The sequence below is a fragment of the Lissotriton helveticus genome, chromosome 7, assembly GCF_964261635.1.
Source record: "Lissotriton helveticus chromosome 7, aLisHel1.1, whole genome shotgun sequence".
NCBI lineage: Eukaryota > Metazoa > Chordata > Amphibia > Caudata > Salamandridae > Lissotriton > Lissotriton helveticus.
Window position 1 is genome coordinate 1,876,356,156 of NC_136068.1, and position 14,005 is coordinate 1,876,370,160.

At 41.5% G+C, this 14,005-nt stretch overlaps 1 protein-coding gene across 1 annotated transcript; it reads left to right on the forward strand.

Moving 5' to 3' along the window:
- The first annotated feature begins 7,704 nt into the window (after positions 1–7,704).
- Positions 7,705–8,280, forward strand: LOC144769837 (olfactory receptor 5V1-like). The gene has a single exon (XM_078654023.1). The coding sequence runs from the start codon at positions 7,711–7,713 to the stop codon at positions 8,278–8,280; it is 570 nt and encodes a 189-aa protein (XP_078510149.1). The 5' UTR covers positions 7,705–7,710.
- The last annotated feature ends 5,725 nt before the right edge of the window (positions 8,281–14,005 follow it).

A 14,005-nucleotide genomic window follows, 5' to 3' on the forward strand; every position in this document is an offset into this window, starting at 1 on the left:
CAGCGGTGACGCGCAGCGGGAGCGCCGAAGAGGCGCCAAAGAGAAGCCAGTCTGCGCCAGTCCGCGTCCAGACGCGTCTGGCGCTCTGCTTCCACCGAGAATCATGGTAGGGCCTCGCATTATATACAGCGCTTCTTCTCTGTTGGCTTTAAGATCTAGCATTAACCCTTCATGTCTTCATTCGGTCTTTCCGACCAAGCCGATGGCCCACTGTAAAATTTGCACTTGGGCTACGTCCATCTCGAGCACACTAATACATCCTCCTAGACATGATCGGAAAATGTTCCTTCTCAATTGCAGGTCATTACCTAGACACTGTACCGAATTAGCCATGTTGATAGAGGAACTCAATCCTGACGCCCTCTTTTTGACAGAGACGTGGCTCCAGCTGGAAATGGATCCTACTGTAGTATGGGCTATTCCTCATGGTTATACCCTAAAACGACTAGATCGTAAGCTACGTAGAGGTGGAGGGTTGGCTATCATACATAGAGACATCTTCCGATGCCGCATTTCCTTCCCGGCTATGCGAGCATGCGAAAGTTTGCACTTTACTTTGGAGTTCTCCCCGACATCCACTTTTTCTGGTATATTAGTTTATCGACCACCGGGCCCGTTGAATAACTTTATCACTGAGCTGACAGATGTGGCCGCTAATCAGATGCTCCCGGCAGCAAATTTTACGCTGCTGGGCGACCTGAATCTGCATTTGGATGACTCCCAGGATGCAAAAGTTACTGGTCTTCGACTTAATCTGCAAGCCATTAACCTGTTGCAAAAAGGTTTTCATCCAACGCACAATAAAGGCCACCTCTTGGACCACATTTTTAGTAATCTTGACAGTCTAACAGTGGAAATCCCTATACCTCTGCCCTGGACTGACCACTATTTAGTACCCTTTATGTGGTCCACTAACATCCAGCCTATGCCACCAAATAAGAATAAGCACTGGGGTAGGAAATGGGCTTCACTGCCTCTTTCTGATTGGAGACTGGCTCTTGATGACCATTTACCTTCCAAATCAATGAGCCCCAGTATAGCCACCTCTAACTATGATAACTGGATTACTGATACTTTGGACCAGGTTCTTCCAAAAGAATTTCTACACTCCATAAAGCGATCCAAAGTAGCCCCATGGTACTCCCCCGCCCTCAGAACCATGAAACAATCGTGTCGTAAACTGGAGAGAGCTTGGAGGCGAGAATACTCGCAATCCAAGAAAACCGAGTATAGAGCGGCTATTAAATCATATGAGTGAATTAAAAACTGCACAAATCCAATTTTATGACTCTAAAATTAATTCAGCTGCAAATTCCCCCAAAGAAATATTTAAAATAGCAAAGTCACTAATCTCCCCCCCTCCTGAGTGCCTATCCTCTGTTGGTGCGCTCGTTCGATGCAACAATTTGGCTACCTTTTTCTCTCAGAAAATTCAGGCCATCTATTCCTCTTTCCCCACTGATATAGAGGAGCTGGTCACCACTGCTGGCCCTAAAGCGGACGTTCCAGCTCACTGTTCGCTCGATAACTTCCCTCTTCTTGACTCCATCACATTGCTGAAAATATTTTCTAAAGTCACCTCAGGATCTCCCAATGATCCTGCACCTCCCCAGACCCTCCTTAAAGTCAGCGATGCCATATGTCCTGTCATCCTAGACGTCTTAAATGCGTCCATTGTCTCCAGCTTGGTCCCTGCCCAGTGGAAATGTGCGATGGTTAGGGCCCTTCTCAAAAAGCCTACATTAGATCAGAACAACTTGGCCAACTTCCGCCCTATCTCCCTTCTCCCCTGGAAGAGTAAGTTGCTGGAGAGACATATTAACAACATACTGGTAGATTATTTGGAGTCCAACGGGCTGCTTTGTGCCTCCCAGACGGGATTCCGCCCTCAACATGGCACCGAAACCACTTTACTCGCGGTAACGGAAGAAACTAGATCTGTGCTGGACCGGGGAGGGAAGGCGGCCATTATACTATTAGATCTCAGTGCCGCGTTCGACACGGTTAACCATGCCACACTATTACATCGTCTAAGTGGCATGGGCGTGTCGGGCGCGGCCCTGGAATGGCTGACCTCCTTCCTGGATGAGCGCTTCTTCCAGGTGTTTGAGGGCGAGGTAGTATCCTTGAAACATCCACTGAGCTGTGGGGTTCCTCAGGGCTCGGCCCTGAGCCCCACGCTCTTTAATGTCTACATGAGTCCTCTGGCAGGGATAGTTCAGCCCTTCGGTGTGTGTATCATCACCTACGCTGATGATACCCAACTGGTGGTCTCTTTGGATCACACAGAGGGTTCATCCAACACCTTGGGGCCCTGTCTAGAGGCTGTAGCAAAGTGGATGCATTCCTCATGTCTCAGGCTCAACGGGGAGAAGACAGAGATTATGCTACTGGGCAATCTCGCACCGACCACTCTGGTTTCCATCTGGCCCGCCTGTCTTGGCTCTCCTCCCTCACCAAAACCCCACATCAAGAGCCTTGGAGTCTGGCTTGATAAAGCATTAGATTTTTCTGTGCAGGCCACCAAAACTGCTTCCATCTGTATTGGACTGTTGAGAATGCTCCGGAAGATCCTCCCTCTGCTTCCTTTCCAGGCGAGGAGAATCATGGTTCAGGCCTTAATACTCTCCCGCCTGGATTACGGAAATGCGTTATATCTGGGAGCCCCGGTAGCAGTGATCAACAGACTCCAAGTCACACAAAATTGTGCTGCTCGACTTTTGTTTGGCATCCCTCGCTGGCAATCAGCAAAGAAGGCCTTAAAAGAACTCCACTGGCTCCCAATAGCTGCCAGAATGCACTTCAAAGCTATGTGCATTGTGCACAAAGCATTTCATCGAACAGGCCCAGCTATCCTGCGCTCTTTGGTTTTACCCTACATTCCATCGAGAACCCTTCGCTCCAGCGTCCTGCATCTTGCCACTACAACTAAAGTCAATAAGGCTCGTTGGGGAGGTCGGGCTTTTTCACACATGGCGGCAAAGATGTGGAACTCGCTCCCGCCGAATATGCGGGAGATCAGTGACCGGATGGTCTTCAGGAAAACATTAAAAACTCACCTGTTTGCTAAAATGTGCTAAATCCTGTTATCTGCTCACCACACTATTCAGTTCAAGCGCTGCGAGGCCTTCGGGTATGTATGCGCTATATAAATATAATTTTTCATTTCATTTCATTTTTTTCAATGAAAGCCATTCTTTTACAAAAAACGGTGCCACTGACCTCGTCCATAGAGACGTATGATCTGCAAGTTGCAAGGACTACGGCAGAGATACATGCCCTTTTATCCACAAACTGCCCTATACATTTCTCAGAAATGTTAGGTCGTATCTTAAACATGTCTGATATGAGAGGTATTGTACATGTATTTAAGACAGTTTTTTCTGGACTGTTAGCACCCTTTCAAGCAGTCCTGGGAATATTTCCAAACTTTGTGCACTCTTTGTTTGGCGGTCTACCTCTAGTATTGGGACTCGCAGCAGGAATACTATTTTTGCTCCTACTGCTCCGATATGGCAAGCCAAATCACCAGCGACATTCAATTCACCGTGGAGAACACTCTTCTGGCGTTGAGTTGTCGTGAGCGTGTAATCCACATTTTGAGATTAACTCGTTTAAGAGGGCTGAATACCACATGGTTTCTATCATTCAGACCAATCTGGCAAGATTGCATCTTACCTGTTCTACGATGCCTGCTATGTGGAGAATGACGCATTTTAGACATCTGTTTTACACTACCATCAGTCATGCCAACAAATGTTGATACTTTGCTTGGACCAGTAACGGCTCATGCAATGTGTTGTCACCAGCAGCTACCAATCCTGATTATGGCATTCGTAGAGATCTCACAGACGCAACATGCTACTGCTGAGGTACAGGAGGAAAGCCGCACACAGCTACCTTCCGATCCAAAATGACTAATGCGGCAAGCGCTGACGGCGATGTTTCGCATCTGTGTACAATTAATCTTCTTAACGAGGTAATCCAACTTTCACCCACAATGGTTGACAAATTCTCTACTAACTTAGAAGACTTGATGTTTTCCACAAACAATAACACTGACTTTTGATTTGGCACGCAGTGTTCTGAAAGACTCTGAATTCGACCTTCATTTTTATTTTTTCAAAACAAAGTTTCTAACTTTGGAACTCTTTTTTCTATGATTAATTTTTGTTTTTCCCAAATTGTATTTGGCACAAAGTAATCTGCTTAAAGTAGAACTATTCACAGAGAACTAGACATTTTTTGGAAAACTTCCAAGAGACAATATTTGACCTTGTCCACATTCGAACAGTTTATATATTCTACCATGGAATGGTCTTGACTTTTTCTTCTGTAATTAAGAGACATTTCATATATGTATTTCCATGATTCATTCGGATAGCATTTTCAAATATGCTTTGAATGAAACATTGCCTTTAAAATGCGTACATGAACGACTACTTCAGTATAACACAAGGCAAGGTTGTTTTTTGATAATATTTCTTTTTATCAAAACATCTTATTCATTTTTTCGCTATTTTTTCTTCAGATATCGAATTCCTTAATGTACAACATAAATAAATATATATACAAATTCAAATACGGCAACCAAAAAACTGCTGTTGTAATATTTCTGTATCTATAGCAGTATCAGATACCCTCTGTACACTCGTATGGACCATATATCACCATACAATGTCACAAGTTCACACAATTTCCATTTCTTCTGTTGTGTTGTGAATGTACTTATACAACCAAATGTAAACATTTTGAAGCCGAATGCCGGATGACTGACTAGTTTGGAGTTACCGCATTTTATACAAGAAAGTGAAGTGAAGAGGTATACTGGAATATGGAGAACTTATTGGTGAAAGTCGTACTATCGAGAGGATCGAATACTGATGCACCCGACTTGGTGTTGGAGTTAAGTGCAACCTCTTTGTCCTGAAGATGGTCTCGGTAAACTAAGTGTGGGGAAGACCGAAACATCGACACCTGTATACCCTTTGTTGGTTGTATAAGTACATTCACAACACAATAGAAGAAATGGAAATTGTGTTAACTTGTGACATTGTATGGTGATATATGGTCTCTCGTCCATACGAGTGTACAGAGGGTATATGATACTGCTATAGATACAGAAATATTACAACAGCAGTTTTTTGGTTGCCGTATTTGAATTTGTATATATATTTATTTATGTTGTACATTAAGGAATTCGATATCTGAAGAAAAAATAGGGAAAAAATGAATAAGATGTTTTGATAAAAAGAAATATTATCAATAAACAACCTTGCCTTGTGTTATACTGAAGTAGTCGTTCATGTATATGACGATATTTAAATAACAAAAATAATTTTGATGAATAAATCCTCAAGGATTACTGTCTTTTCAATTGATCTTATCCATTTCCTTGGGGAATAGTGGGTTGCCCTGTTTTTCGTTAGTTTAAAATGCGTACAGCACAAATGCTCTTTTCGTGTATAACGAATGTCAATGCATTTTTATGTATTTTGGGTGGGTTTTTATCACATCATGTTTAGATATGTTTTAATGTGTTTAGAACTTAGTAATGTACATAATAAAGTGGAGTGAATTTGAGAAAGTTTCTAGTGACCTTTGAGCTAGCTGGCACTGACTATTAAGTTTAGTATATTCGATAGAGACCTAGTTGACCTCAGTCCTACGTCTAATCTATAGGATATATTAATCCAATGCACAGAACCTATTGGGAATATAGGAACTACACTACACTCTTGCACCACGAAACATGGTGCAAGAGCTACCCAAACGTTAATTCAGATTTGTGATGCCACGTAAGGCCAAGATGGAGCATGGCAATGCAGTGCAAATCACTGCAGTGCACTCCTCTGCCCTGGGAAGGTGTTCAATGGGCATTGTGTGGGTGTTCCATGTAACTATCTCACACAGACAAAAAGGGGGAGAGGGTCAACTACTCCACTACCCCAACCCTCTAATTATAACCTTAACACACCAAAAGGGGTAGAGAGGAAAAAGACCTAGACAAAGCATGCAGGGTAAAACTGCCCTCACTTGCTTCATCATCGGGTCTGCTTACAAAACACCCTGGCGTAGCCACACACAGGGTGGAGCATAGGGGAGGAGATAACAGAGACAACACAACCAAACAAAACATATATGGGTGAGTACAAAGTGCTACCAACCCTGACTGGGAATAGTGATGAGAAAAAAGTGCAGTAGAAAGTGACCTTAAAGCTGCCTCATGGGTACCCTATTGATTATTTTATTCCAGAGTCCCATGGACAGGATTAAAAACTAGAAAGGATGGGTATATTTGTGAGCAAGTTAGGGACTCACATCAACTCTCCCAAGACTGCCAAAGTCAACATGTTTTGACCGAGTTGTAATGTGCCCACACTAGAGGGACACACCGGTCTTCTTCAGGACTCCTTATCAGCCCCAGTGTAAAACCCTGTTACCTTATTTTGGTTAGTGTCCAGGGCATATATGCGCAATAATCCTGCTGCGTGGAGGTACTTCCCCTAAAACGCGAAAAATGTACGAGTTTATTGCTATCCCAGGCTTAAAATGGCAGCGGGCTAGATAAACCCTCGTGGGTGGTCCACGCCTCGTCGGTTAGCCACGGTCCTGCCGTGAGTTCCATGTAACTCCCATGGTTTATACGCATTTCCAGATTTATAAGGACTAATAAAGAGGAGAGGCATAACAATGAGAAATATTTGTATTTCTCCTCATTACTCCGTCTTTCTATGTGTGCAGCATTATACAGCAAACATAGATAGCGTACTATGCCTCAAGGAGAGTATTTTTGTGCAGGAAGGTGGCCCTCCCTGCACAAAAACAATCCTACATGTAACACCGTCACCCTAACACCTGGCTAAAAGGGTGCCAGAGCAGGAGAATAGGCCGGAATGTGCTGTATTGACTTACATCTGGCCCATTCTTGTCCTTCTCCTGTCATGCAAGTGACTTGATTTGCTGCACTTGGTGACTAGGCCATAAATATAGCCCTTAGGTTGCTGCCCTCAGTTGTGTAAACTCTTAGTAAGACCGGATCATAATGATCAGCTCCACAGTTTTATCTAATATAGTATTTCAAAAACATCCCAATAAAACTAAATGTAATATTTTAGAATGATAAAAGGTCATGTCAGCTTTGCTGAAATTGTATTCCAAGACCTGCAGTACAGTGACAAATCTAAAATACACCCCTTTTGAAAATTTTATATCTGGTGAATATTAACTATTGAATAGGTGCATTATTATTTAATCTTTGTAGCATCGTCTTTTCCTCAACCTTAAATAATGTCATTGATGTTGTTTATGTTTGTTTTCAGGTTGTCTACAAACACAGTTACTTGTATCGTTGGACAAATGAAGAAAGAAAATCTGAGTTCTGTAACTTATTTGCTCATTGTAGGATTTTCAGACCTTCCACAACTACAAGCTCCCCTCTTTGTTGCTTTTTTACTGGTTTACTTATTAACTCTGGCAGGAAACCTTCTAATCATTATAACCATTTACTGCAGCTCCCATCTGCACACACCCATGTATTTCTTCCTTATAAATTTGTCCTTTATTGATATATGTTATGTTTCTGTCATTTTTCCACACATGCTGGCCCACTTTTTTCAGGAAGGCACACATGTTTCATTTACACAGTGCATGCTGCAGCTGTACTGTTTTATGATTTTGGGGGTTGGAGAATATATCCTTCTATCAGTGATGGCTTTTGATAGATATGTTGCCATTTGCAATCCTTTACGTTACACATCCATTATGAGTATGTCTATGTGCATCCGTCTGGCTTTGGTATCATGGTTAGCGGGTTTCCTTGTTCCAATACCACACACTGTATTTATTTCTCAACTCTCCTTCTGTGAGTCACACATAATTGACCACTTCTTCTGTGATGCGACTGCTCTTTTGAAAATTTCCTGTAGCAATACAAGCTCAATAGAAATCGTTACTTATGTAACGGCTACTATAGTAGCGCTAATGTCCTTCAATGTAATCATTATTTCTTATATCAACATCATCTCATTATTCCTAAATATTAAGTCTAAAGGAGGAAGGCACAAGGCATTCTCAACATGTCTGTCACACCTCACTGTAGTTCTTTTATTCTATGGTTCTATTTTTGGTACCTATGTGCGGCCACCATCAACATATTCAGTCAACAAGATTTCTTCTTTGTTATACATTGCTGTCACTCCCCTTTGTAATCCCATGATATACACCCTAAAGAATACAGACTTTAAAAATGCCTTGATGAAGTCAAAAATAAGAAGATAAGCTTCTGAAGAAGAACTTGGAAGTTGTTCTAGGTGGGTAAACCCACATTGTTGAGCAATTGCAAACTTTTTTGAAACATGACTCCTAAAATGTAAGCAGTGAACCCAGAGTGATCTTAATGTATTTGCAGCTTTAATGTTTAATACATTTTTATCCACAAAATGTTAAAATATTTATATTTTTTACAAGATTAAAGCTACAAACTGTAAAGAAATGACCACTTGTTAATAGGACTGTCTCTCTCTTTCCTCTAAATACAGCTGGTGATTTCTTCCGCAACAGTGAGAGGTTAACTACTTCTGATATGGTGTCATTTGCTTTGCCTCAGTGACCCTAAGGAACACTTACACAATTTGGAAGATTGAGCTAATGTTCTGAAAAAAGATTTACCAAAGCATTGTGCTGATGTTTTTGTGACACAATCTAAATGCAAGACCACACACATATTTACTTTTAGGCACATATTTTTGGTGTGGAATGTTTATGATTATGGGACACTAAAATTAGTTTTCATTGGTCTGAGCCGAGATAGAAATAATGAGATGTTGGATTTGGCCATTTCTGCAGGGTCCTCCCCAAACCTTTGCCTTCACCCTCCAGTTTTCTAACCCAATTTTTGTTGGCTCTTAGGACTCAGAGCTCTTTACCAAGGTTAACCAGTGATAAAGTGCTTGGGCCCTCTCCTCTAAACATAGTGAAATTGTCTTACACTCAATTGACTCATGTAATTTACTTGTAAGTCCCTAGTAAAGTGGTACCATATATACTGAGGGACTGCAAATTAAATGCTAACAGCGGTCCTGTAGCACTGATTTTGAGCAAGTACCAGGTCCAGCTCTACTGTGCTGCTGCAATGCTTTGTATCCTGCAGGTCTTTCTAAGTGCTCCTGCTTTTGCCTAATTTAACAGCTTTCTTTTTCCTTTTCCCCCGTTTCTCTGAGCACTTTCTCCTGCTAATGCCTAATTTTACTTCTTTCTTCTTCCAACCCCCATCTTTGTGACTGCTTTCCCCTGTATTTTCCTCATTTTAAATGTTTTCTGCATCCTTTCCCACATTTTTCACCTGCCTCACCATCTTTTTTTATCATCTTTCTTCTTCTTTTCCCCCATTTTTCAGCATGCTTTCTCGTACTGTTGCCTCCGTGTTTGTACTCCTTTCCCCGCCCTTTCTCAGCTTTTCTTGAGTGCTATCTCCTGCCTTGTTTTTTACTGCTTTCTCCTTCCTGTCCATCACTTTTCTGAGTGCTTCTGCCTGCTTCCCCCCTCATTTTTTACTGCTTTCTCCTACTTTTCCCCTGTTTTTCAGACTTCTTTTTCCCGCTTTCGCCTTGTTTTTTACTATTTTCTTCTCCTTTTCCTCCTTCTTTCTGAGTGTTTGCTCGTGCCTCATTTATTACTGATTTCTCCTTCCTTACTCCCCATTTTCTGAGTGCTTTCTACAGCTTTGCCCTCATCTTTCAAACCTTACATGGCTGGTCTAATAAACAGAGCACCACAAAGCAGCTAGCACCTTGAGACTTTCAAGAGTGATATGACGCACTCTATACACTTTGATTGATTGATTGAATGTGCCACCAATTTAAGTAGCCTATGTCTCAGGCCTGCCTTAAAGCCTGTGTGGGCAGTTTGAAACTGCTGATTTGTCCTGATCTTTCTTTTTAATACATATAAGTCACCACTGGGGTAGGCCCTAACCACCCCATTGGGCAGGGTGCACTGTATTTAAATAGCTGGAAGCGTATTTTTTACTTTTACATGTTCATGTGGTGAAAACTTTGGTTTTCATTACTGCAAGGCCCCCCTCTCATATGATACCATTGAGCTGCCTTATTAAATGTAATAAGTGTTAACTTTCACTTAGGAGCCAGTAGGAATGTTTAACGTTTAACAAATTGGAATTTAAAACTCACATTTATGGTAAAGTGTGATTTTAAATTGCAGTTCTGAAAATGCCACTTTCTTGGCCTAGTTGGTCCCTGTAGCCTATACCCTGGGTCACATGAATTAATGACTATGTACAGCTGGCAGATGGGCTGTATATATTGCTCACAGACAGTCAGACAAATGGGGAATAGGTGTTGGCAGGAGGGGCCATTTCTGAATTTATGAGGGGTGGAGCTGTCACCTACCACACTCACTTGGCTCTGTCTCAGCACACTCACAACGGGTTTCACACCAGTCTTTTGGGTCCCCAAACAAGCTGGGGCCAGGACAGGGAGGCAGATAATTCCATGCACCTCTAGGAGGTGGAATGCTTTAGAACTATTACCTACTTCAAAGTAGGCACCAAGGATAAATAGTGCTCCCTTAGCTCCCAACTCTTCAGTACACCTCTGCACCTGTGCATACCACAGAAAAAGGACTGGTGTGCTGCTCAACTGCCCTGCTAATCTGCTGCCCTGCTACCTGCTGCGCTGCATGCTGAGAAGAACAAGTGTACCTGCACCCTTCATTCCATGCTGAGCTAATTCCAAGAGTCAGATGGCTGACCTACTGTCTGAGCCACAGGGACATAACAAGCTCCAGAGGCCTCCCTGCAAGTGCCAGACGTCATCTTCCCTGGACCTTTAATTGGAAACACCTGAGCCCCGATGGCCCCTGCTAGAGTGTGTTCCTGATCCCCAAAAAGTGCCCCTCAGGTCTGGGACCCTTGGTGTGGCATCAGTTGAGCTCTCCCTTCAAGAAAAGGAAACATTTTGATGTTTTATGCTCTTCATGACAAGAAACAGACCTGTTCTCACCACGATCTTGCTGCCCGTGCTTCTCACCAAAATGGAACTCAGATGAAGCCTACTCTCCACCAGTGAAGACTGGCAACGTGAGCCATGCACTGCGCCCTACAGCATCGATAGACTATGGTGATACCAGTGTGAATGTCCAGCAATAACCATCCACGATGCTTAACAGGATCTTCTTTCTATAGTGACAACTATCCATGATGCCTGGGCTATGCTCTACCTGCTCCTCAGGGCCCCCTACACCTGTTCAAGCTGTATTTTAGAAGGTTACCTTTTCGGTTGGACTAACCTGGGTCCTGTATCCGGACCATGCTCTATCATGGTTGGCCTAAACTTCCGACTTTCACCCGGTCTCGCACAACCAGATAACCGCAAGTGACACTTTGTGCTTTTAGGCACTATACTTATTTTAATTTTTTGAATTAGCTTTTCTTCGGCTCTACTGATTGGAATTTCTTTGGGTTGGTGCCAAACAATTGATTACATTTTAATATTGTTTTCCATTATGGTTGGTCTGAGCTTTTGACTTTGTCCAGGCACTTATTTCCTATAAGCTAAGCACTATTTTACAGTTTAATCTTTATACGTCCATATCACAAATTATTGTATTTTTGTTGTTTTGGTATTGCTTTATTTTTTTTCAAATAAGAGCTATTTCTTTAACCTGGTGTGGAATCTTTTTCTGTGGTGTTTTCACTGTTTTACTGTTTGAAGTGTTGCACAAACACTTTACACATTGCCTCTTAAGACTGACTGCTCTGTGCCGAAGTACCAGAGGGTGAGCACATGTTAAGATAGGGTATGTTTGTGACCTACCCTACTAGGATTGTGCTTACTGCTGACCGGGGCCTACGTTTCAGTCAACCAGAAGCACAATTTTCAACAGAATTTTTTTTTCTGTCAAATGAAAAAGGAAATGTTAGTGCATCATAACAAACATGATGTGTTTGGTTTGTGTATCAAAAAGGAAGGTATGTTGTGCATATAAATACATACTAAGCATTTAATTGACACCACTAAACTAGTTGTTCTGAAAAATGGTTTCCTGGAAGGACAGACTTTCAATACAAAACCTGTGCACTGTGGTGCAATGGTGTACGTGTGTGTCACTCAGCTGGCTGATTGTGCCTGTGCAAAGGAGAGAGCGTGATCGTGACATATTCCTGTAAATAAGGTGTTTTACTACTTTTTCCCTGTCATGCAACACAGTACAGGAACTGAGAATGGTAGGACAAATTATTTGACACATCTTATAATGGATTGTTGTCTTCAAAAATGAAGTAAAATAATCAAAATTTCTATTATAAATGTGTTTACATTGTAGGTTACATTTCAGCAAACCAAAAAGTTCTCCTGAAGAAGCATACAATTTAGCACAACGTAGGACACATGGCATAATTGAGGGAACCTTTGGCATAACTAAGTCAATGTTTCGATGCCTGGATTTATCTGGAGGCAGACTGTTGTGCAACCCATACATTGTGTGCAAGATTATTGGGGTTGGCTGTACATTACAGACCATTGCAGTAAAAGGATCCGTTGATACAGAAGAAGTTATTGTTAAGAGGCAGGTTTCTGAAGAAGATGTCATGAATGTGCATGAACATAGAGAAATTGAATCACAAAAGGGATGCTTATGAATTATGTAGCGAATAATTTCTTTGCAAAATAACCTTATTTTAATATGAACTGAATTTGTATACATATAGGTGGCTCACTAAATGTACAAGATGTAATGTATGCCTATTATTGTTCTGGATACATTTTTGTTCCATTATAGATCTATAAATACCGTCTCTTTGCATAAATGTCTTACACAGTGTATTGTAATACGTGTCCTCAATAACAAGATATCAGTGCTTTATCTCTGTATGTACTGTAGTGGCACATAATGAAGAAATGTACATAAATTGAACGTATTGTTCATTTAGACATTTACACACTAACTAAATATTGATATGTATGTAGTTCTAACTCTGTTTCCTTACATAGTCATTATAGAATGAAGATTAGCTATATGAAGCAGATGTTACAATCATCAGTCTCCATTTGATGGAGCCCCTAAGCATACATATGTCCTGTATTTATCACAACCGAATGCACACACACCTCACAGTACTCTCTGACTCTCATGTAGTGCAAGCCATTTGCAAATACACTTGGGGAAAATCTACTGAATCCCTTTATGGTGCTGCCTATGACACATCATACAGATAGAAGTATGCAATTTTCTTTACATGTGTCTGCTCCTACCTCCACACTTGTGTTCAAAAAGCCTGTGTGAGGACAGTGCCCTAACACACTCAAAGCTAAACATATTTGAGGACCCTAACAATCTATGAAAGTCAACAGCCCAGCAAGATTGCACATAGGTCATGGAACACACACACACGATCCATCCCAGGTGCATGATTATTTTCATAATAAGTGTTTCTACATACTGCTGACCCACTCAGACCGAAGGTGCTCATCTTTTTACAAAGAGGGGATGTTAGGCATCCAATAGACTGAATACTCCCATCAGGCATTCTTCACGGTGTAATGTAACTGTAATGGCACCATGTGATATGTACCCAATTCCTTCTCCCTCTGGCATGCTATACAACACAGATATCAATCAACACAAGGCTTACACACTGTGCAATATATGAAGTTATTACATGTGTATGAAGGAAGGTGTGAATATTGGCTATGTCAAACTTCATGCCTATGTTGATGTTATATTGCATTCATATGTTTGAGGGTGAGATGCATTAGTAATTTTTAGCCCTCCATAATAATCTGTTAGTCATGGCATTCAAGTATTTAGAACACTGACTCACATGTAAATAGTATTTCAACATACATCAATGCTACCTTCTGCAACTGTTACAGAAACAACCTAACAGTAGCTTGGTATAACTTTCAATGTGCCTAATGCCATCATTACCTATGTAAAGTTGTGCATCTCAATGTGGCTCATTGTATCTATTCCGGTAGAGCGAATG